At 34.6% G+C, this 21,863-nt stretch overlaps 1 protein-coding gene across 1 annotated transcript in view; it reads left to right on the top strand.

The window, feature by feature from the left end:
- The window catches only part of SORCS1 (sortilin related VPS10 domain containing receptor 1), a 726,370-nt gene that overhangs the window by 370,511 nt on the left and 333,996 nt on the right, over window positions 1-21,863 (top strand). Inside the window, 1 exon segment of the mRNA XM_074295531.1 lies at window positions 16,544-16,643. Coding sequence (XP_074151632.1) covers window positions 16,544-16,643 — 100 coding nt within the window.

Raw genomic sequence — 21,863 nt, 5'->3', positions numbered from 1 at the left:
GTAGTTATTTCCAACAGAGAACTTCAATGTAAGACAGTTTGGGGAAGACAGGATGAGAAACAAGACATGAACATTCTAATTGGTCCAAGATAAAGAAAGAGATATAAGAAGGAATGATTTTGTGGAAAGAATTCAGGGTGAAATATCAAGTAATCAAGGTTATAGCCCCAGCCATTGACTGATTCGTTTTGTAAGCTGCACCAAAATCATTTTTACCTATTGGACCTCAGTAACCTCATTTGTATATGAGTTATCATCTTAACATTTTTATGGTTCTAATTGAACTTTGGCTTCCTAATTAATAGTAGATATTCCCAAATTTAGAATCCAGATTAAAAGTACTTCTGGATAGAGAGAGAAGCAAAACCACCCTTACAGTTCCCAAAGAGTCTGAAAACTAATGTCACTTGAAGAAAACAGCAACATTAAGCTAAAAGATAAATGGGATGATTCTAACAGTGTTCTGATTTCCAATGTATATTATTGGTGGATCTTCATTCTGACATATTTCTTCTGTAAATTTTCCTAGAGTAATGTAAATGTACTTTCATTCTGGACAGGATTTTTCTGGGTAAAAGGGGACAGTTATCATGATGATTCCATTAGTTGCCCCATTTTCAAAATCCCTTTGCCATTAGAATAAGATAAATTTAGAACTGGAAAGGATCTTCATGTTAAATTGAAACAAATGGGGTTGAAAAGTAGAGAGTTAGTTTCAAACCATCTCTGGGAACAGATCTACTCTTTAAACATATAAGTGATTATTTGATAGAAGATATAGAATCAGTGATTTTTCCCTCCAAGGATCAGCTAAAAGTGACAGACAATATGTGGAAATGACTGAGAGGTTTCTCTTTTTTTTCTCATCATATAGTGAACAGAGAGTCACACATACCACAGGGATACTTAGCTCAGCCCTGTGATTGTGGGGAAAAAAAAAAAAAAAAAAACAAGCAGATATGATATTTCCAGGAAAGATGTTTTGTTGTTGATGCTGGCCAAAGTTATTTTTATTTAATTTGTATATATGGATGCTAGGGGGAGGCAGGGCTCACCAATATTACCTTCAAGAGATAAATATTTCATTTTTGCAGATCTCCAGGAGTGGGTAATCACACACTGCTAGCCTGGCAGTCTTGAATGCCATATGAGTACTCTGCAGTGCACTCAGTCTGAAAAAGCACATGACAATAGGCTGTCACCATTTCAATTTATTTCTGACAAGGCTCCTTAAGATAAGGGATATGTATATGATACAGTTATTTCAGGCCAAGGACTGAGCATACTTACCATCTCTCACTTACCTTTGGAGGGGAAAAAAAATTAATCTTTCTGAGTTTACTCAGGAGTTTGGTAGCCTCATTCAGCTTACATGTATGTCCTTAGGCAAGTAGGCAGGTGGATGGCAAGAGGATATTTGAGAAGAGTTTCAAAGAAAGGAAGTAAGGTGAATAGAAATCAGAAAATATAGGCTGAACCTAATGACTCTTTTGTTAATTCAGTGACTGCGGGCAAGTCACTTCTCAAGTTTGAGCTTTAATTTTATTATTTACAGATAAGAAAAACACTGAAGATGAAGGAGTTGAATAGGAGGAGGGAAAAGAAAAAAATAACCTATGTAACATATAAGCAGAATTAAACAAAGTAAAGGATAATATCATTCACATCTAAAAATGTATACTTCATTCTGTATATTATTTTGTTTCTCTTTGTCAGAAACTAGATACCATTCTTTGTCATTAGTCATTTCTAATTTTTATTAATTCTTGTGTTGATCAGATTTCTTAAATCTTTCAAGATTCTCCATTTTTATAATGATCATATAAATTGTTCTTTTAATTCCACCCGCTTCACTCAATATTGTTTCATAGATGTTTTTCCTACTTTTTCTGAAACTCTCATTTTTCATTTCTTATAGCATTTATTAATAATATGTGATAATGTATTTTTATTATTCTTTTGCCCACAACTTCAAATCTTTGGAAACTATTATCCCATGGTAAAAAGTCACATAGCATCACAGAAAAATATTTACATTAAAAAGACTGGTATTTGTCAAGGAGAAAAAATTTGTGCTCATTGAAAGTGCTATACAGTTTCTAGGAATCAAAATACCCTGGGTTTTTCCTTCTACTTTTAATTCTGAGTTAAGTTCATTATTTATCAAAGGTACTTTTTCATCTCTTGTATTTTTTTTCCTTGAGAGAATAGTTAGGCAAATCTTTTTGAATGATTATGGCTCTCTCATGGAAGTCTTCTGCAATATTTCAGGATTTGATACATTTAGCATAATGTTATCTGCTGACAGGAGCATCTTGAGGCGCTTCATTTGAAGCGAATTCTTTCATTTTGAGACATAACATAAAATAATCTGAGTGAGTTAATAAGCATTTATTGTTTTTTGTTTTGTTTTGTTTTGGCTAAATGCTTTGTTAAATCCTAAAGAGTACAGGGTTAAAATGGATCTCAAAGGCTCAACCTATACTGTAAATAAAAATAATCATCACTATAACATATCCCAAAATTCATTGTCTACTCTCTTCTTCAAACCTCCAAACAGAAGGGGATTGACTACCTTTGAAACTCACTGTACTTTGGTGCCGTTTGGCTTATTAGGAAGTTTGTTTTTTTCTTAAAATTAAGTTTAAATTGGGTCTTTACAGCTTCCACTCCTTACTTCTGATTCTGCCCTTTATAATCAAGCAGAGCATATCTAAACGCTACTCCAGATAATTCATGAAAACTATAATGACTTCTCATTTTGAGGCTAAATATTTCCTATTCCTTCTACCATTCCCCATATTTCCTTCACCATGCTGGTTGTTATCCTTGTGACACTCTCCAATCTAATAACTTTGTTAAGTTGTGGTGCAATCAGTTCTTATCTACTATTTGGTAATCTTGGCCAAGGAAAGAAAAGAAAAAGAACTAAAGTTAATCTGGCATGATTAATTGTTGATAACTACATGGGGTAAATACCATTTCTTTTTCTGTATCTTCACTAACCATCTTTATTCTGAAAATTTCCCAGGAATCAAAGTCAAACTCACTGACTTATAGTTTGCATATCTTATTTTCTTTCCTTATTTCACATATCATATTTTTATTCCTCTCCATTATTGTGATTTTTCTCCTTCTTCCCCCCCATAACCTTTCAAATATTGCTAACAGTGGCTTAGCATTCATATCTGAAGTTTGTCTTAAGACATGAAGATATAGTTCATTTGACTGAGGTGACTTGAATTTAGTCATTTTGTTTCCTTCATTTTCATTGTAAAAGTCATTCTTTGCAAATAAAAGAGGAAAAAAAATACAATTGAGCAGTTTTGTCTTTTTTCCATTGTCAGATGCCAATGTCTTATTGACCACAAGTAAAGGTTCTATCTCTTCTATTATCCTGTTTATTCTTGAATTATAACTTTTTAGAGATGTTATTCTTAGGCTTCTTATGCAATCACATTAGACTTTTCTTTTTTTGTTTGGTTGGTTTTTGCTGAGGCAATTGGGGTTAAGTGATTTTGCCAAGGTTACACAGCTAGGAAGTGTTAAGTGTCTGAGGTCAGATTTGAATTCAGGTCTTCCTGACTTCAGGGCTGGTGCTCTATCCACTGTACCACCTATCTGCCCCCTCATTAGACTTTTCAAATGAATCCAATTTTCTATCTTCACTATAATTTTGTCCCTTTATATCTTCTGTATTTAATTCTTAAATACTATTTCTCTTGGACTTGCTTTTCTTTAAGTATTTTAATTCATGTGATCCTACCTGGAACTGTCAACTTTATGTCACATTCCGTGATTCAAAAACCAAAATCCCATTCTTTTCCAGAATACAAGTTAATTTCCCAAATCAATTTTTGTCTTCTGCATTCTTTGCCAAGCAACAATGAAGAAAATACAACCTGTGTTTCTATAATCTGAAGTTACTTGTCCAAGATTTCTTAATCTTGGCAATACCCTTTAGGTTCATTATGAAAGTATCATTTATGTCCAAAAAGTGGATAGTTGTTCATTTTGATAACATAATTTCTATTATTTTTATAGGTAGACAAATACCTGCCTTAGTACCCATAATCAAATGAATCAGCAATTACAATCATTGTCTTTTTGTTCTAGCCCTTCCTAAATAGGCTTACTTGTTACTTTCTTTGCAACTACTCTCTCTCTCTCTTGAAAGTACAAGTAGCTCCTTTCTTTTGGTAGAAAACAACTCTCTCCTTTATTTTATTTTGTTTTATTGTTAACTTTTTTTAAGCTTCAGTTGGACACAATTCTTTCCCTTTCTTCACTGTGTAATATTCTTCTAAGCTCCATCATTGTTAGGATTGTCTCCTCTCCTCTATTTCAAGTATCTTCTCTCGGCCCACACTAGAGCCTTGCTTCTGTTTGTTTTAGGAACCCTTCATTTTCCTTAACACTCTGGAGTGTGAAAGTGTTCCTCAAGGTCTACCTTCTTTAGGAGAGAGATCAGTCTACCCTTAAAAGACAGATTAAAGTCATTCAGTAGTGGCAGAAATAAATAACAGGATTCTTCACTGCACATCCTTCAAAATAATGGCAAATACCTTTGGAAAACATCTGTTTAATGGGAATAATGCTACCTTACAGAGTTTTATTTTAAGTACCAAGTTAGATAATATATTTAAAGTACATTGTTAAACTTTATATGCTATCCATATGCCAAATATTATTGGGGATTGAGGAAGGACAAAGATATATTTTTGAAAATGAAATCCATTACAGTAAAATTCTTGTCTAAATATTTAATTTTTGTTACTAAGAAAACAATTAGATGACAATGAATAGAGAGCCAGGCCTAAAGTCAGAAGACCTGAGTTCAAATCCAGTCTTAGACACTAATTGGTCTGACCTTGTTTTAGCTTTCTCACCTGTAAATGAGCTGGAGAAGGCAATGGTAAACTACTTCAATATCTTTGCCAAGAGAATTCCAAATGAGATCCTGAAAAGCTGGACACAACTAAAATGACTCAAGAACAAGAAACTACCAAGTAAACATCTTCAATTCTGACAATACCTTAAATTACCTAGTAATTACCTTAAATTAAACTAGTAATAATGGCAAAGGACAAGGGTGCAATGTGTTTTTTATGGTGTGTGTATGTGTGTGTGTGTGTTTTTCTATTAGAGTTAAGCCTGACTTGTGTAGTGTAAGCTCTTCCTAAAGAGAATTCAAAAAGAATGAAATCTTGAGCTACATTAAGAAATTATTAACAAGGAAATGAGAGTACCACTGTAGTCCAAATATATCTGTATCATTCTTCAATCTTGGACCCCACACCTTAGAAAGGACATTAAGCAAAATTTGTCAATGGCATCTACAATGATTTCAATTTATTCCATATGTTAGTTGAAGGAAATGACGATATTCAGCCTACAAGAAAAAAAGTCTTGGGGAAAGTAAGTATGGCAGGTTCCTTCAAGGATTTGAAAGTCTATCACCTAGAAGAGGGATTAGACTATTTTGCTTATTTTGTTCAGGCAGAAGCAGGAACAGTAGTTTACATTAGGTGGTGATGAAATACCATGGATAGAAAAGTTTCTCTATAGTCAGAAGACCTGGACTCTGATCTCACTTTTGATGGCTATATGACCTATATGACCTTAATCTCCTGGAGCCTTAGTTTTCTCATCTGTAAAATGAGTAGGTTGGATTGGCCTTCTCAGTTCCCTTTTGGCTCTAGAATCATTATTCCTAAGTTACAAAGAGACAAATATGGTCTTAATACCCCTGCCTTAAAAAAAAAAAAAAAAAAAAAAAAAAAAAAAAAAAAAAAAAAAAATTAGAACTATCTGAAAATGGAAGAGGCTACTCGGGAAATGCAGATTTATTTATTTATTATTAGATATCTTCACATAAAAAACTGGATGACTATTTCCCAGGTACTTTATAGCAGCAATTCTTTTTCAGTTAATTGTGGGACCAGATGGTCACTGGGGTCCTTTCCAACTCTGAAATTCTAATAGCTGATGATAACCAAATCTACGGTCTTTGGTATCCCAATACTCTCTCTTCACAGATGCCAAACTCTCTCTATCCTAAAGGACCTTTTTCAGATTCTTGAGCTCATTTTGCACATTAAACTGAACAGTGTGGGAATTCAAGAAACGTTGGATGGCTCCGAAAGAGCACAGTGTCTTAGCCACATGTTTAAATTATACATTTAAACTGACAGGCCAAAGCATTCCAGCACAGAATCCTTAGAAAGCAGGAGACAATTTCCTTCAGCTCTGCATCACCGTTTGATGTAGATTGCTTGTTATATTCCCAAGATATTGCAAGAAATGGATTTGGAGATCTTTTCTTGACAGTAGGTAGACTAATGGAATCCAGTGACTGTATTTGGAACATTTGAAGTTTGTTATAACGTGGTAATAGAAATATCAATGGCTCAGACAGGTTAAAAAAGCTGTCAGTGAATGATAATGAAGTTATTTAAATGTCGACTCACTTGCAAACATTTTACAAACCCTAAATTATTCTAGCTGCTTTAACCTCGTGTGTCCTAAGTTATTAAGCAGCAAAGCCAGGGATTCAGCCAATGTATCCTTGGCATGAGCAGCTATTTTTATTCTGCCAAATGAACTAGCAGCAATGAAAGTGCTGTTCTTAATGATTTTAAAAATGAAACAAAACACAAAAGTCACAGCTGCTTGATTTGGAGGTGACTGGTATTCTGCTGCCGGAATATGTCATTGGGTTTTATTTGGGTAATATTCTAATGTGTTCCCCTTTGGGAACAGTTTTACAACTCCCCAGAGTGATCCTCTGGGCTCTGTGACCTTAACAAACTTACTTGGCTTCCTTGTAGCATGGATTATGTATCACTAAAATGCTTTCTTCTACCCTCAGGATATACTGTGAGAATGATTTAGCTCATAGGCAGAAAACCTTCACTGAGATTGCCTGAGTACCTTAGGGAGGAAAAATGGCAGCACTGCTTTCCCTTTAGAGCATGAAGATTGTTGTTAACATGATCTCATAAGTTTGTGTGCAACAGATAAAGATATTGAGAGGTAAGACAAAAACTGGACACAACTTGTACTCAGTGTTCAGTTGGCACTGCTGAGATTACACACTATTAACATAGGTTAAGGTGTTAGAAATCTTTACCAAGATACATAAAAAATTCTGGAAGCCTCATGGAAATAGCCCTTCAGAATGTGAGTCAAACTTGACAGTATTTGAATAGTAGTCATATGAAAAAAGGTGCTATCTTCGTGTTTTTGACAGACATCCCCTAGACAGCTTTTGCTGAAAGGACTATAGTTTGAGAGCTTGTGTTATTTTGCTACATTGGGCACTGCACCAAGAATATCAAAAGGAATAAGAAGAAGGGAGGAAGAGAATATAACTAAAGAGTGCCTAAAACAGTGTAGGATACTGTCTACGAGGAGAGAAGAGTAAGTAGAATCCAAATTTTGACCATCCCTGAAAAGTTCCCATATTTCAGTGACCTGTCGTTTCAGGTCTGTGACCTTATATCATCTGGTTATCCTCCAAATAGATGGATCTGCAGAGAAAACTAATTTGGAATGAATTGTTAGTAATTTCCCAGTAATGCTATGTGATATTAATGAAGTTTTTAAGATGAGAGGCAGAATAAGATGAATAAGTGACCTCACTTCATTTACGTGCTTTTGGGGGGCTTCTATACATACTATCTTGTAGTAGCTTTTCATGTGAATTCTTTCCTCTTCCCAAAGAGATCATAAGTTTCAGAGGGCAAAGACATGTCTTATACATTTGGTGCATCGTCCATAGTACTTAGCCCACTAAGAAGCCCTTAGTAGATGACAACTTGTTGAATCAATAATTTTCAGTAACATTTCCTTTATTAGATTTTAAAAGCTCCCTTTTAAAGCAATCTTATAAGAAGAGAAAGGAATAGCTTAAGGATCAAAGCAAAAACAGGTGAGCTTTGCTTTGATCACTTGAATATTTATTTGCCTAAAATGCTTATTTTTAAAGCTGTTGGCTCTTACTGGCACCTTTATATGTGTTGACAGAAGTACCATTTTTTCCTTTTGTAGATAATTCAACCTGTAAATAAAGCTTGGAACAACAAAAAATTGCTTCAGAATGTTGAGAAATGGAACAAATTTAGAATTCAAGAAGGCTTGTGTTACAGTGTGAATATTTATATATATATATATATATCATTATATATGTTTTCAATATTTTGTTCCTTTTTTTTTTTTAATGACAGCTGGCAGCTTAGAGACCAATTCCTAAGTGCCTTTGTTTGTGCATTGTAAATGTTTATTTGACTCAGTTCAGCAAAGGAGGCACAGCTAGGTACCAGTGAGAGTAGAGGATGATCAGATTGTACTATTAGGTCAATGATGATTGTTGCCATGTCACATTTATGATATTTGTATCCATTTTCCTTCCAATGACACTTTGAGCTAGAGAAAGCAAACCGAACCATAAAGAAGAACATTTTCATTTAGAAAGTTTGATTTTAGTGGTGCCATGCAAAGAATGGTCTGACCACAGGTGTGACCTTAATGGGAAAAGGCAACATTCAAGGGGTGATTTCAATGGTACTTTTTCCCTCCCCCTGAAATAAGGAGGAAGAGGAGGATTCTGAAAGAAGGCTTCTCTGAGAACCGGATGGGAGAAGGGACCCCTTAGGGTTTTTTTTTTTCTCTTTATTTTTTTTTTCTTTTTTGATACATGTATACATATTTCAACAGAAACTATGAGGGGATTCCTAGGGTTGGCAATCTCCTTATGAAAGTGTCTTAGCACCTTGAGACAAAGTGTATTTTTCCCATGGTAGTTAGGCATTTGAGTACAAGTATTATCAGAGTTTTGCAATATAAATATATGAGGTACATTGGATGGAACACAAGGACTGGAATTAGGAAAACCTGAGTTCAAATCTGACCTTGAACACTTATTAACTATGTGACCCGGAGCAAAACACATAACCTTTGTTTGATTCAATTTCTACAGCTGTAAAATAATGATAATAAAATCCACCTCACAGGGATGTTGTAAGGATCCAATTAGATAATATTTTTAAACTTTTTAGTACAGTACCTGGTATATAGTAGGCCATTCTATATAAACAATTATTCCCCTTCTTTCCTCTTCCCTTTGCCCCCAAAGATGGAAAAAACTGAAGCTCTGGGGAGTCTAATTCAATTTTCAGTGCTATTTACATATTGCCTCTTAAAAGTGACAAAGACTAGATCCTTGACAGCAGGAAACTTAAAATACTTGATACATTTATCTACCTAGCACAATTCCAAGTGTGTTAGTGCTTTTACATTTTATTTGTCTGCCTTTATTCTTTGATATTTGTTTGCTTCTGAGGTAGAACCAAATGGTACCCTCAGCAGGCACAATGATTCCTCACAATTCATGTGTTTTATTATTATTCTCAGGATGTAGGATATCAAGACTTCAGTGATCACATAAGGGCTAATGAAAGAGACATTCTGGAGACAGGATTCATAGATGCCTAATATCATAAGGAAGAGTAATAGTGTCATATGATGTTAGCACAAAGGCAGTAATGTAGATTAGACCAGTAATTTAGTTGTGCTTTTCAGAAATAGGTGGAAATTAAAAATAATAATAATAATAAAGCCTAAAATTACAGTAAAAAGAAGAGATAAAAGCCTATAGGAAATAAGACATTTAAGACAAATACCTCAGGACAATAGTCCTGTCTAAAATTTATCTCCCATTGCTTCCCAATAATTCTGGTCCTTGTGCCAGACCAGATTGGTTTCTTCACTGAGCCTGAACATGCCATGATTATTCCTCTATTTGTGACATTGTTCCTTTAGTGAATGCCTATCTTTTCTTTGCTAATCTGTTTTTTTCTCAAGACAATGCATACAGGGTGGGCTGTGTGTTTCTAATCAAACCATTTTATCTTGCCCTGGACCCTCTAAAATGGAAAACAAAAATAACAATATTCAGTTTTATTGCTAGAGTTAGTAAAACTTCTGTTGAGCATCCCTATATGCCAAGCATTATGTTAAGTACTGGTATATAAAAGCAAGACAAGAAACCAACTTTTTCCCTCAAGGAGCCAACTTTTTAATGTGGAAGACAACATGTAAATATATTAAGATAAAGTAGGGAGACAATTACCTCTGAAAGGAAAGAACAACTACAAGGTGATATTTGAGCTACTTTTTTGGAGGAAACTATGGAAACTAAGAAGTAGAGATGAGGAAGGAGAGAATTTAAGGAACAGGAAATGGTCAATGCAAAGGCACAGAGAAAGAAAATAAGATATTACATGTGAGAAAGAGCAAGGAGGCCTATGTTCATAGAGTTCATAAAAATTTGGACTTACATGAACTGGTGCTGAATGAAATGAGCAGAACTAGAACTTTGTACACAGTAATAGTAACATTTTGAGGATGATACACTTTGCCCTGTTCATCTAAAACAATTCCAAAAGACTCATAATGGAAAATGCTATCCACATCCAGAGAAAGAATTATGGAGTCTAAATGCATATTGAAGCACACTATTTTCATTTTTTTGCTTTTGTTTTTGTTTTTCTTTCTTGTGGTTTTTCTCTTTTGTTCTGATTCTCCTTTCACAATGTAACTAATGTGGAAATATGTTTAATATGATTGTACATATATATTAATTATATTAGATTGATTGCCATTTTGGGGAGGGAGGAGAGTAAAGAGGGAGACAGAAATAAAATGGAAACCAAAACATAATAAAAGCAAATGATGAAAATAATTAAAATTTGAAAAAAAAATCATAGAGTTCATGAAAAAGAATAAAATATAAGAAAACTGAACAGGCAGGAAAAGAACAGGTTTGTAAAGAGCTTCCAATATAACTATACACAAGGATCCACTGGGTTTTGTTTACAAAGGAAGTGACAAGATCAGATTCACACTTCAGGGGGCAAAAATAAAAATAAACAAAGAAAAAACTTTAACAACTGAAATGAAGGTGGGTCAGGAGACCAGTTAGCAATTTCAATAGTCCTAGTCCCAGGTGATAAGGATCTGAATTAGGGAGATGGCTATGTGAATGGAAAGATATGAAGATAGGAATAAGATTTCATAATGGATGAGACTGTTTGGGTGAGGGGGAATGTATATTTTCAAAATACATGCAAAGGTAATTTTCAGCATTCACCCTTACAAAACCTTGTGTTCCAAATTTTTCTCCCTTCTCACATTCCCTCCTCTAGATAGCAATTAATCCAATATATGTTAAACATGTGCAATTCTTCTATACCTATTTCCATAATTGTTATGCTGCACAAGAAAATCAGATCAAAAAGGAAAAAATTATTTAAAAAAAGCAAAAAGCAAAAAGCAATCAAATAGCAACTGTGAAAAGGTGAAAACATTTTATTGTGATCCATATTCAGTCCTCATAGTTCTCTCTCTGGATACAGATGACATTCTTTATTATGTCTATTGGAATTGGCCTAAATCACCTCATTATTGAAAAAAACCACATGCATCTTAATTGATCATCACATAATCTTGTTGTGTGCAATGTTCTCTTGTTTCTACTCACTTCACTTAGTTTCAGTTCATATAAGTCTCCAGGGTTCTTTGATCCTGCTGATCATTTCTTTCTTTCTTTCTTTTTTTTTTTTCCCAAGGCAAGTGGGATTAAGTGATTTGTCCTGGGTTACACAGCTAAGAATTATTAAGTGCCTGAGGCAGATTTGAACTCAGGTCCTCCTGACTTCAGGACCTGCTGATCCTTTCTTATAGAACAATAATATTCCACAACATTCTTATACCATAATTTATTCAGCCATTCTCCAACTGATGGGCATCCACTCAGTTGTAGTTTCTTGCTGCTACAAAAAGAACTGCCAAAAACATTTTGCACATGTGAGTCCCTTTCCCTTCTTTAAGATCTCTTTGGGATATAAATCTAGTAGTGACACTGCTGGATCAAAGGGTATGCACAGTTTGATGGCCCTTTGGGCATAGTTTCAAATTGCTTTCCAGAATGATTGGATCAGTTCATAACTCCACTTACAATTTTTTAATTAGTGTCCCAGTTTTCCCACATCCCCTTTAACATTTATCATTATCCTTTCCTGTCACATTAACCAATCTGAGAGGTATGTACTGATACTTCAGAGTTGTCTTAATTTGCATTTCTCTGATCAATAGTGATTTAGAACATTTTTTCTATATGACTAGAAATGGTTTTAATTTCCTTGAAAATTGTCTGTTCATGTTCTTTGATCATTTATCAATTGGAAAATGATTTTTATTCTTATAAATTTGAGTCAGTTATCTATATGTTTTAGAAATGGAGCCTTTATCAGAATGCTCAGATGTAAAGATTTTTTTCCCAACTTTTCTACTTCCCTTCTAATCTTGTCTGCATGGATTTGTTTGTACAAACCCTTTTTAATTTAATATGATCAGAATTATCTATTTTCATTTTATACTATACTATACTATAGTTATTCTTTGATCATAAATTCCTTCTTTCACAGATCTGAGAGGTAGACTATCCTTTGTTCTCCTAATTTGCAAAATTATCACTATGTCTAAATCATGAACCCATTTCAATCTTATCTTGGCATAGGGTGTTAAGTGTTAGTCAATACCTACTTTCTATCATACTATTTTCCAAATTTCCCAGCAATTTTTGTCAAATAGTGAGTTCTTATTCTAGAAGCTGGGGTCCTTGGGTTTATAAAACACTAGATTACTATAGTCATTGTTCTATCTTGTGAACCTAATCTATTCCAATGATCAACTATTCTATGCCTCAAATGATTTTGATAATGGCTGCTTTATAATATAGTTTTAGATTTGGTACACAGATCTAGGTCATTTTGCTTTTTTTTTTTTTTTTAATTCTCTTGAAATCCTTCATTTGCATTTTTCATTAATTCTCTTGAAATTCTTGTTCTCTCAGAACAAGAATTTTGTTCTTCTGGTGGCAGCTAGGTGGTGCAGTGGACAGAGCACCAGCCCTGAATTCAGGAGGACCCGAGTTCAAATCTGGTCTCAGACACTTACCACTTTTTAACTGTGTGACCCTGGGCAAGTCACTTAACCCCAGCCTCAGAAAAAGGAAAAAAAGAAAAAGAGAATTTTGTTCTTCCAAATGAACTTTTTTTGATATTATTTTTTTTCTAATTCTATAAAGTAGTTTCTTGCCAGTTTGATTGATATGGCACTGAATAAGTAGATTAATTTAGATACACTTGTCATTTTTATTATATTAGTTTGGCCTAGCCATGAACACTTGATATTTTTTCAATTGTTTAGATCTGACTCTGGGTAGAAAGTGTTTTGTAATTGTGTTTATATATTTCCTGACTTTGTCTTGGCAGGTAGACTTCCAAGTAGTTTATATTATCTATAGCTATTTTAAATGGAATTTCTTTTTGTGTCTCTTGTTGGATTTTGTTGGTAGCATATAGAAATGCTGATGACTTATGTAGATTTATCCTGCAACTTTGCTAAAAGTTGGAAAAAAAACCACACAAACAATTTGCCCATGTTGAGTTCCTTGAAATTGATCTTTGATATTGGCTCTTATATGTTAAATTTTCTATTAAGTTCAGGTTTGATTTATAAAAAGTCCTAAAAATCTGGAAGTTCATTGAATATCCATTTTTTTTCTCATTCAATATTATAGATAATTTTGCTACATAAGATTGGCCCAGTTCTTTTAGCTGTTAGTAGAGACGATTCAGGACCTGCAGTCTTTTATTGTGGCTGCTGATTAGTCCTGTACAATTCTAATTATAGCTCCAGCTTCTTGAATTACTTTTTTTTTTTAATCTCTTTTCTTGCAAAATGTTCTCTTCAACCTGGGGTTTTCAAAATTTGTCAATAATGTTTCTATGTGTTTTCCACAAAAGATCTCATTTAAATGGTGTTTGGTAGATTTGTTTTTCCTATTTCTACTTTCCCCTCATGTTCTATCACTCCAGGATAATTCTCTTGGATTATTACTTGCATTATTTTGTCAAGGTCCTTTCAGGCAGTTTCATTATTCTTATGTTTTATATTCATTTGTTCTCCAGATCTTTTGTGTTTTTTTTTAATAAGAACATTTCACATTCTGCTGTTCTATTTTTTTCATTCTTTGTAATGTGTTTTGTTATATCTTAGTCTCTCATAGTTTCACTGTTTTTCCCTTAACCAGTTCTAATTTTCAAAGAGTTATTTCCCCCTTCTTCCCTGTTCCCATAGTATGTTTCTATGGTAGGATTCTTTTTTTGCTGGTTCTATTATTATTATTATTATTTTTTTTTATAAGAGGTATTAGTGTAAGTACCTCTAATTCTGGGGTTGGAAGTAAGGGTTGGATGGTGCCTATGGCTTCATCTTAGCTCTCTTCTCTGACCAGAAACCTCAAACCAAAAGTTCCCTCTCCTCCAAGTTCCCACTGCTAGCAGCATCTCTGCCCCACTGCCTCTGAAATCATCAAGTATGTGGGTTCCTTGTTTCCCAGGGCCACCTTTCTACTGCACACTGTTTCTAATTAACGAAGATTCTTTCAGTGTTTCCCCACTCGGACCTGACTCCTCACACAGTCCAGGAGGTGAAAGTTTCTGTGGTTCCTGCTGAGATTCCTGCCAAATCCAGCTAGTTTCAGGGGTCCCTGCTGGCTATTTGTCTGGAGTAAGCCCAGAGATTTTTGCACTTCACATGGGTTAAACCTTGACCTAGGGTCTTTCTTCAGATCTTCTCTAGTTGTATCAGGAGGCCCCCTAAAAGCCTTAAGTCAACTTAGCTTTTTATCAGTTTATGTTCACCCTGAGGTACAACCTTATTTTATTTGTGGAGGAAATTGGGAGAACTTAAAATTTGCCAACCTACTCTACCATTTCCCCAGAATCTTCCCTCAATTCTAATTTGTAGTGAATTATTTGCTTCAGTTAGCTTTTTTATCTCCTTTTGCATTTGATCAATTAAACTTTTAAATGACATATTTTGTTCATTGTATTCTTTTAAATTTCACAAATTCTGTTTTCGCCATTTTGCCAAAGCTATTTTCATAAGGAATGATTTTCTTCAAATAATTTATGTCTTTTCCAGAGCTCTCATTTTCCTTTCCCCATTTTACTTATATCTCTCTTTTAAGTTCCTTTATTAATTCTTCCCAGAGAGCTTTGTGAGATGGAGATCAACTCTTATCACCCTTTGAAGTTTTAGCTGGAGATATTTTGCCTTTAGTGTCCTCAGGGTTTGAAGTCTATTTTTCCCTGTCTCCATAAAAGCTATCTATGGTCAGAGATCTTTTTGCTTTTTTGTTCATTTTTAAAAGTTGAGGTGGTTTGCTTTTAAAGAAAAATGGAGATTGTCCCAAGTTTCTTCTACAAGAGACAGGGGTCCTGGGGTCAGTGTTGCTGACTTCCTTCTTAAGTGGCCAAGTCCCATTTGTTATGCTGGGATTCAGGGGCTTACCATTTGCCCTGTGTAGTTGTGTTGGAGGTCTCACAGGTAAGCTGTTGATCTGGCCAAGACAGAGTAGCAAACACTGCTTTATTTTGGCTATGGGCCTCCTATTAGATTTCTCTACCTCATGGAAATCTCTTCTGCCTGGGTCTCCCTGCACTGCACTGTGTTGGGCTGCTCCCCCCATCCCCATTGAGTCAGACCTTTCCCCATATCCTTCCAAAATATCCTTTGCTGAAAATTTGTTACACTCCAAATATTTATGGGTTCTGTCACTTTAAAATCAGTTCAGAGATTTAATCTTATGTTGATCTGAGGAAACACAGGAAGAACTCAAAGACCTGTCTGCTCTCCATTATTTTGGCTCTACCCTCTCTCTCTCCAGCCCCCTCTCTCCCCAAATACCAACTATAACAATTTTTTTTAATGAAACAAATTATAACAGGTTACTGAGGAAAATTTTTGAAATTTCACTTATTGTCCAGGTGGACATACTTCAGGGATTGAGAAGGATTCCAGTCACAATCCATATAACCTTATACAAGTGATTTCCTTCTATGCCTCAGTGTCAACACTTCTAAAATTATGCAATCAAATTAGATGATTTGTGGGAGCTCTTTGAGCTCTAAGACTATTATTCTATCTTTCAATATAGTTGAAATGGACTGTGTGACCCTCTGTATTCTCTGTAATTCAATAGTGTTTAAATAGTTTAAGTAACATGACTTGTTGATTAGCCTAAAGAACCATCTCTCAAAGGATTCTAAAGATACAGAAGAGTGTACCATCTCTCTCCAATCCAGTAATCAAGCATTACATCTGATTTTTAGCAAATACAACAGCCATGCTGATCTCTTTTTTCTTTTGAATTAATCACACTCTTTATGCTATATGGATACATTAAAGAGCAGTAGAAAGATTGAGTTTTAATTTTTACCAATCCAATTTAAATGCAAATGTTAACCACTCACATGATGCTACTGTGTACATAATTAAACATCATTATATACCCCATGAATCATTCAGAAACCTCTTGAGAGCCATCCTGCTATGTAAAACATGCATTACATTGACAAGCAGCCAAATGATGTGAGCTTCTGCACTCATTAATGCTCCTTTTGAATTATAGGTCAACAGATTATGGGACAACCTATGAGAAGCTGAATGATAAAGTTGGTCTGAAGTCAATTTTGAGCTATCTCTATGTCTGCCCTACCAATAAGCGCAAGGTAAGAGACTATATTTTCAGATTGTTCCTTATTTATGATATAACTCCTGTCGGGGCTGGCTAACCTTCCTAGCTTCCTAAAAATCCATTATGGTGAACCTGGGAATTAGAGATGCAAAGACAATGTAAAAAATATCTGACACAGAATAATTTTTCTATCAGCAGCTGAGACTTTTGGAGGACAAGGGAATGGGTGAATCATTACCATTTCAGAAAGGCAGCCATGGGGAGTGAATCTCCAGAAGTGTGGTGCTTATGTTTTTCTTCACAGAACTTAAACTAGTTAGTTACAACGATCAAAATGAGACCTGACAAGGCTCAGTGAAGAAGATGTTAGTGCTTTTCATCAGATGCCTCTGCATCTTCCCTAACACAGAGTTAATAGTTTAATAAGAATTTAAGTGGATGCATTATCCCAAGGCAGATTTGAGCTTTCTTATCTAAACTTTTGTTCAGCTTGGACACTTACATCAGAGTACTGGAGCTCCATTGAAAAAGTGAGTTCTTTTTTATAGCCTATGTATGTTTCAAAGAGAGTACATAAATACTTCTGAGCAGTTCTTGTCTCAAGGAGATGTAGGATTTTAAATCATAGAATCTCAGTTAAAAGTGAAGTCAGAAGTTTTCAGGTTCAGCTCAAACACATCCAGTTTGTTCCCCAAAGACTCCACTGAGAGGAGAACCACAAACTCTTAAGTAATGTCATATTACTTTTTTTAAGGAGTTTAATTTTTTTTGATGTATAGCCTAAATTTTTCTCTCTGCAACTTTTACCTTTTTCTCTTCATTGTATTGTCTTGGTTAAGTGAAACAAGTGAAATATTTCTTCCATGTCATTGTCCCTCACATCACAGAAGTCCACTGGACTAAAGGTAGAAATTGATGTTATAAGGAATGGGATTTAGTTTTCCAGTCTTAGTATAAATTAACATTATGAAATTTGAGCTACAAATATATTTTTTTTGTACAAATACATGTTATTAAATAAAGGGACAAGGTATAGCCTTCTGACTTCAGGGTCATAGAGATCTCTCAGGTGAGCAAACTCAGTCTATTAATGTAAATTAGCACTTTCCACACCTTCTCTGCAACCTAGTCTTAGAGATTGACCTAATGCACTAAAAGATATTTGCTTGTCCAGGGTCAAGTAGAAAGTATTTATCAAAGGCAATACTTAAATATAGGTCCTTTGTGTTTTGTGGCCATTTCCCTATCCATTAAGTCATTCTATCTCTCTAAAAAAAAAGAAATAGTATTAAACTGGGTCAAGTCAATGAGACCTCATTGTTCTATGATAGTAGAAGTATCATTTTTTAAAAATAAGAAATAATAGGAGCTTTGTTCCATGATGATGACCTGCTAAGTTTAAGGATGTGCTTCAGAAATGCTTTTTTCTTGACAGCTAATTAGAAATCGATCTTCTATGAATTGATCATCACCCCACATTATTGATCCATTCTAATTCATAATTTGAATAACTCCTTTAGGTTAGCAAAGATAATTTTTGTCTTTAGATAGATACATAACTTCTGGTCTCTAGAGAAGCTAGAAACTTCCGTTTGGAATGTTCATGCATGATGAAAAGGTAAGTGTAATTTTAAAATATGTAATCTCTAATTTTGTGTTTACAAAGCTATCGTAACAGTTGCATTGACTTAGCATGGTAATTTTCTTTGTGGTATAGCCATTGGGTTTATAACCTACTTGGATAGAAGATAAATGGGATAAAACTAGCAAAGGCTGCCCTACCTTACCTTACTGTGACCTGATGAGGATTTATTTTGTTTCTTAAGAAATAGTATATCTGGCTAGTTTGGATTTTACTTGGTTTGGGTACCTAGCAAAATTGATCAGGTTGTTGAGTTTTTCATGATTGACTGGGGAAGGAGAAAAAAGACATTTATCATTGACTTTTAGGTTGTCAGATTCTAGCATTCAGAAAATTAGCTACTCTGACAGAAAGGACATTGTTGTGGGCCACTCCCTTCCGAGAAGCAGAGGTGGTCCCAGGCTATTTAAGTCACAATACATAAGATGAGCCTAAGAGGAAGAATTTCTTCCTCTGCTGATGAATGGGATTTTTCAGGGTCAATTTTGAGATGCTGATAGATAGAAGAAACATTGTAGGACAATGAAGGTCTTTACAATCTTGAGGAAATCAATAAAGTTGACATATCAGTATATTTGTGTAAAATTTCTCTACTTATAGTGTGAATTTATCACCATGAAATATGTATTTTGTACTCAGAGGGACATACTCAAAACAAAGTGAAGAAGCAACTAGGCTTTCTAATTTGGAGAATATTTCTCCCAATCAATGAAGTTAAAGGGGAAAAAAAAGAAATGGAAAGTTAAAATACTATTAATTATGTAGCATGACAATTTATTAGGGTTCTCTCCAGACTTTGGCTATTCCCAGATCATAAACAAGATCATTTTGGTAGTCATGTTAACTCTTCAGTGTCAATGAGTTGCTCTCAAGTGAATATCATAGATTCACTAAATCAACCAGCCCACAATTGTGTAGAAAAGAATGCTAATCAATGTCCCAAAAAGATTCTTTATCTAACAAGATGAAATTTAACAACAATGAATGTAAATTCCTGAGCTTAATTTAAAGAAGAATCAATTCCTTAAGGGGATAATGAAAGAGATATAGCCAGACTTTTTGCTATTCTTAGGGCAGTGGAAGAGTTGGGGAACTTTTGGTTGACTTTTAGTTTACAATGAGTGAAAATTATAATTTGAATGCCCTTAAAATTAATGAAATCTTAAATTAACAGTAATAGAATGTCCACAAAGGGAAGTGATAATCCCACTGTAATCAGCCCCAGTTTGCCTGCTTTTGGAGTACTGCTTTCATCTCCAGTGACTATATTTTAAAAGAGATATTTTATGGATTTAACATGCTTAAAGTAGAGGGACCAGTACAAGCAGAAACTTAAAGACTTATTCTTTGAATAATTCTTGTTGAAACCAGAAATATCTAGCCAGAGAAGGGAAGACAGGTGATTAAATTAATGTGAGTGCTGTTTTCAGATATCTTAAGAATTTGTAATGTGGAAGAGGAATTATATTTATTCTTATTGGGCTGAGGGCAAACATAGGCTCAATGAGTGGGCATTATACTCATGGTGATTTCAGCTAACAAAAAGAACCAACTCTAACTTGCCAGTTCAGCATTGTCCCAAAATGTAATGGGCTGCTTATTGGACTTCATAAGAAGTCCTTAAATAATAAAAGTTGAATAACCTTTCAAGGCAATTGTAGAGGGAAATTCATATTTATGTTAGACATTAGATTCTGGCTTCTAAAGTCTTTGTTAATCATCAATTAGTATTTAAGTGTTTTAATCACTGAGGATAAAGAAACAAAGAAGGAAAGAGGGAGAGATTAAAAGAGGAAAGGAAGGAAGGAAGGAAGGAGGGAGGGAGGGAGGGAAGGAAGAGAGAGGGAGGAAGAGAGGGAGAGAGGGAGGGAAGAAAGGGAAAAGAGGTAGGGAGGGAGGGAGGGAGGGAAGAAAGGAAAAAGGGAAGAAGACCCTATCATCAGAGAACTCAAATTCTAAAAGAAGACTATGAGCAAAAGACTCTGTATCTGTGTGTGTGTATATACACATGGGTATGCAGTGTAAATGAGAAATAATCCCAGCGTGAAAACATTCCTGAAGACAGGAAAAGGAGGAGGGAGATTAAAGAGAAAGTCTCTTCTAGAATGTTAGATTTGAATTAAGTTATTAATGAGATCAGGGAAGCCAAGAGACATAGATTAGGAGGGAAGACACTCTGGGCTTTGATTAAAGCTAGGGGAAAAGTACAAAATCATTCAAAATTAAAACTGTATAGTTGTGTGTGTGTGTGTGTGTGTGTGTGTGTGTGTGTGTGTGTGTGTGTTTATTCTAGAGATATAGTAAGTAAAATGTTAGCCTTGGTGACAGAAAAGTCTGAGTTCAATGGCAAGTGCTAACTCTGATACATACTGACCATATGACAGTAAACAAGTAACAGTAAACAAGTCAATCTTTCCTTAACTTAGATAGCTCTCTAGAACACTAAGGGGTGGAGAGCTCCTAGGAAACCACAGATCTGGTCCCAGCTCCTTAGTCCCCAAATTTTAAAAGTGATTCTAAATACCTCCTGAATTCCAACTCACTGTGGATACATACACACACACACACACACACACACACACACACACACACACACATGCAAATTTGAAGAATGTCTATAATTTTTCTCCCGAAACATAGTTCTTCTTTCCTATCTTATTTTTATATTTTAAAATCTTGCTTACTATCCTCCATTTATTTTGGGGGATTTGTTTGTTTACTTTCATAACTGGGTTTCATTTTTCCATCAAGTTTGCTACTTACTTGATTACTTGAGATTACTTGATTACTTGAGAACTTTAAAGACATCCTTGGAATTAAGTACAAGAATAAAGCATAATAATAATCAATAATCTGATAACTAAAATCTCAAATATCAAAGAGTCTCCAAAAGTTCCTTATTCAGTAGTATCTTTCTCTCCCTTTCCTAAAGTAACCAGCACCTGGATCTGTGACAGATGAGGTGGACCAGGTGAATCAGTATTGAATGAGTCCCACTCTATTTTCTTTGTCCACTTATTCGACATTGAGTCTCAGAAGGCACAAATCCACAATGAATGATAAATCCTGAGGTTTATTGGTATCAGGTGTGCTTATTGATTATATAGGAACAGTTTGTTATGGAGAGAAAAAAAAATTTAACAGGTGCCTATAGAGAGGCTTGGCAAAATGAAAGTTGAAGGGGAGGGAGATTTGAAGGAATAATACAAATGTAACTTTTTAAAAACTCGATTCTGATATTGCCATTTCACTCTTGAATCTCCAAATTTATTTGTATTCTGCCTAAGAGAAAAAGTTCTTTATATACCCATTGTTTTTCTATCCATGATTTCTACTCCACTGCCCAACCAGCCTTAGCTACTCTCCATTCTTTATGTAGTACACAACATCTTGATGTAGTAAAACATTTTTATTTATAATTTTTTTTTCACAGTATATATGCATGAGTAATTTTTTTTATAATATTATCCCTTGTATTCATTTTTCCAAATTATCCCCTCCCTCCCTCTACTCACTCCCCTAGATGACAGGCAATCCCATACATTTTACATGTGTTACAATAAAACCTAGATACAATATATGTGTGTAAATACCATTTTCTTGTTGCACATT

The sequence above is a fragment of the Sminthopsis crassicaudata genome, chromosome 2, assembly GCF_048593235.1.
Source record: "Sminthopsis crassicaudata isolate SCR6 chromosome 2, ASM4859323v1, whole genome shotgun sequence".
In the NCBI taxonomy this organism is placed as follows: Eukaryota; Metazoa; Chordata; class Mammalia; order Dasyuromorphia; family Dasyuridae; genus Sminthopsis; species Sminthopsis crassicaudata.
This window is presented reverse-complemented; position numbering and strand designations above follow the sequence as displayed.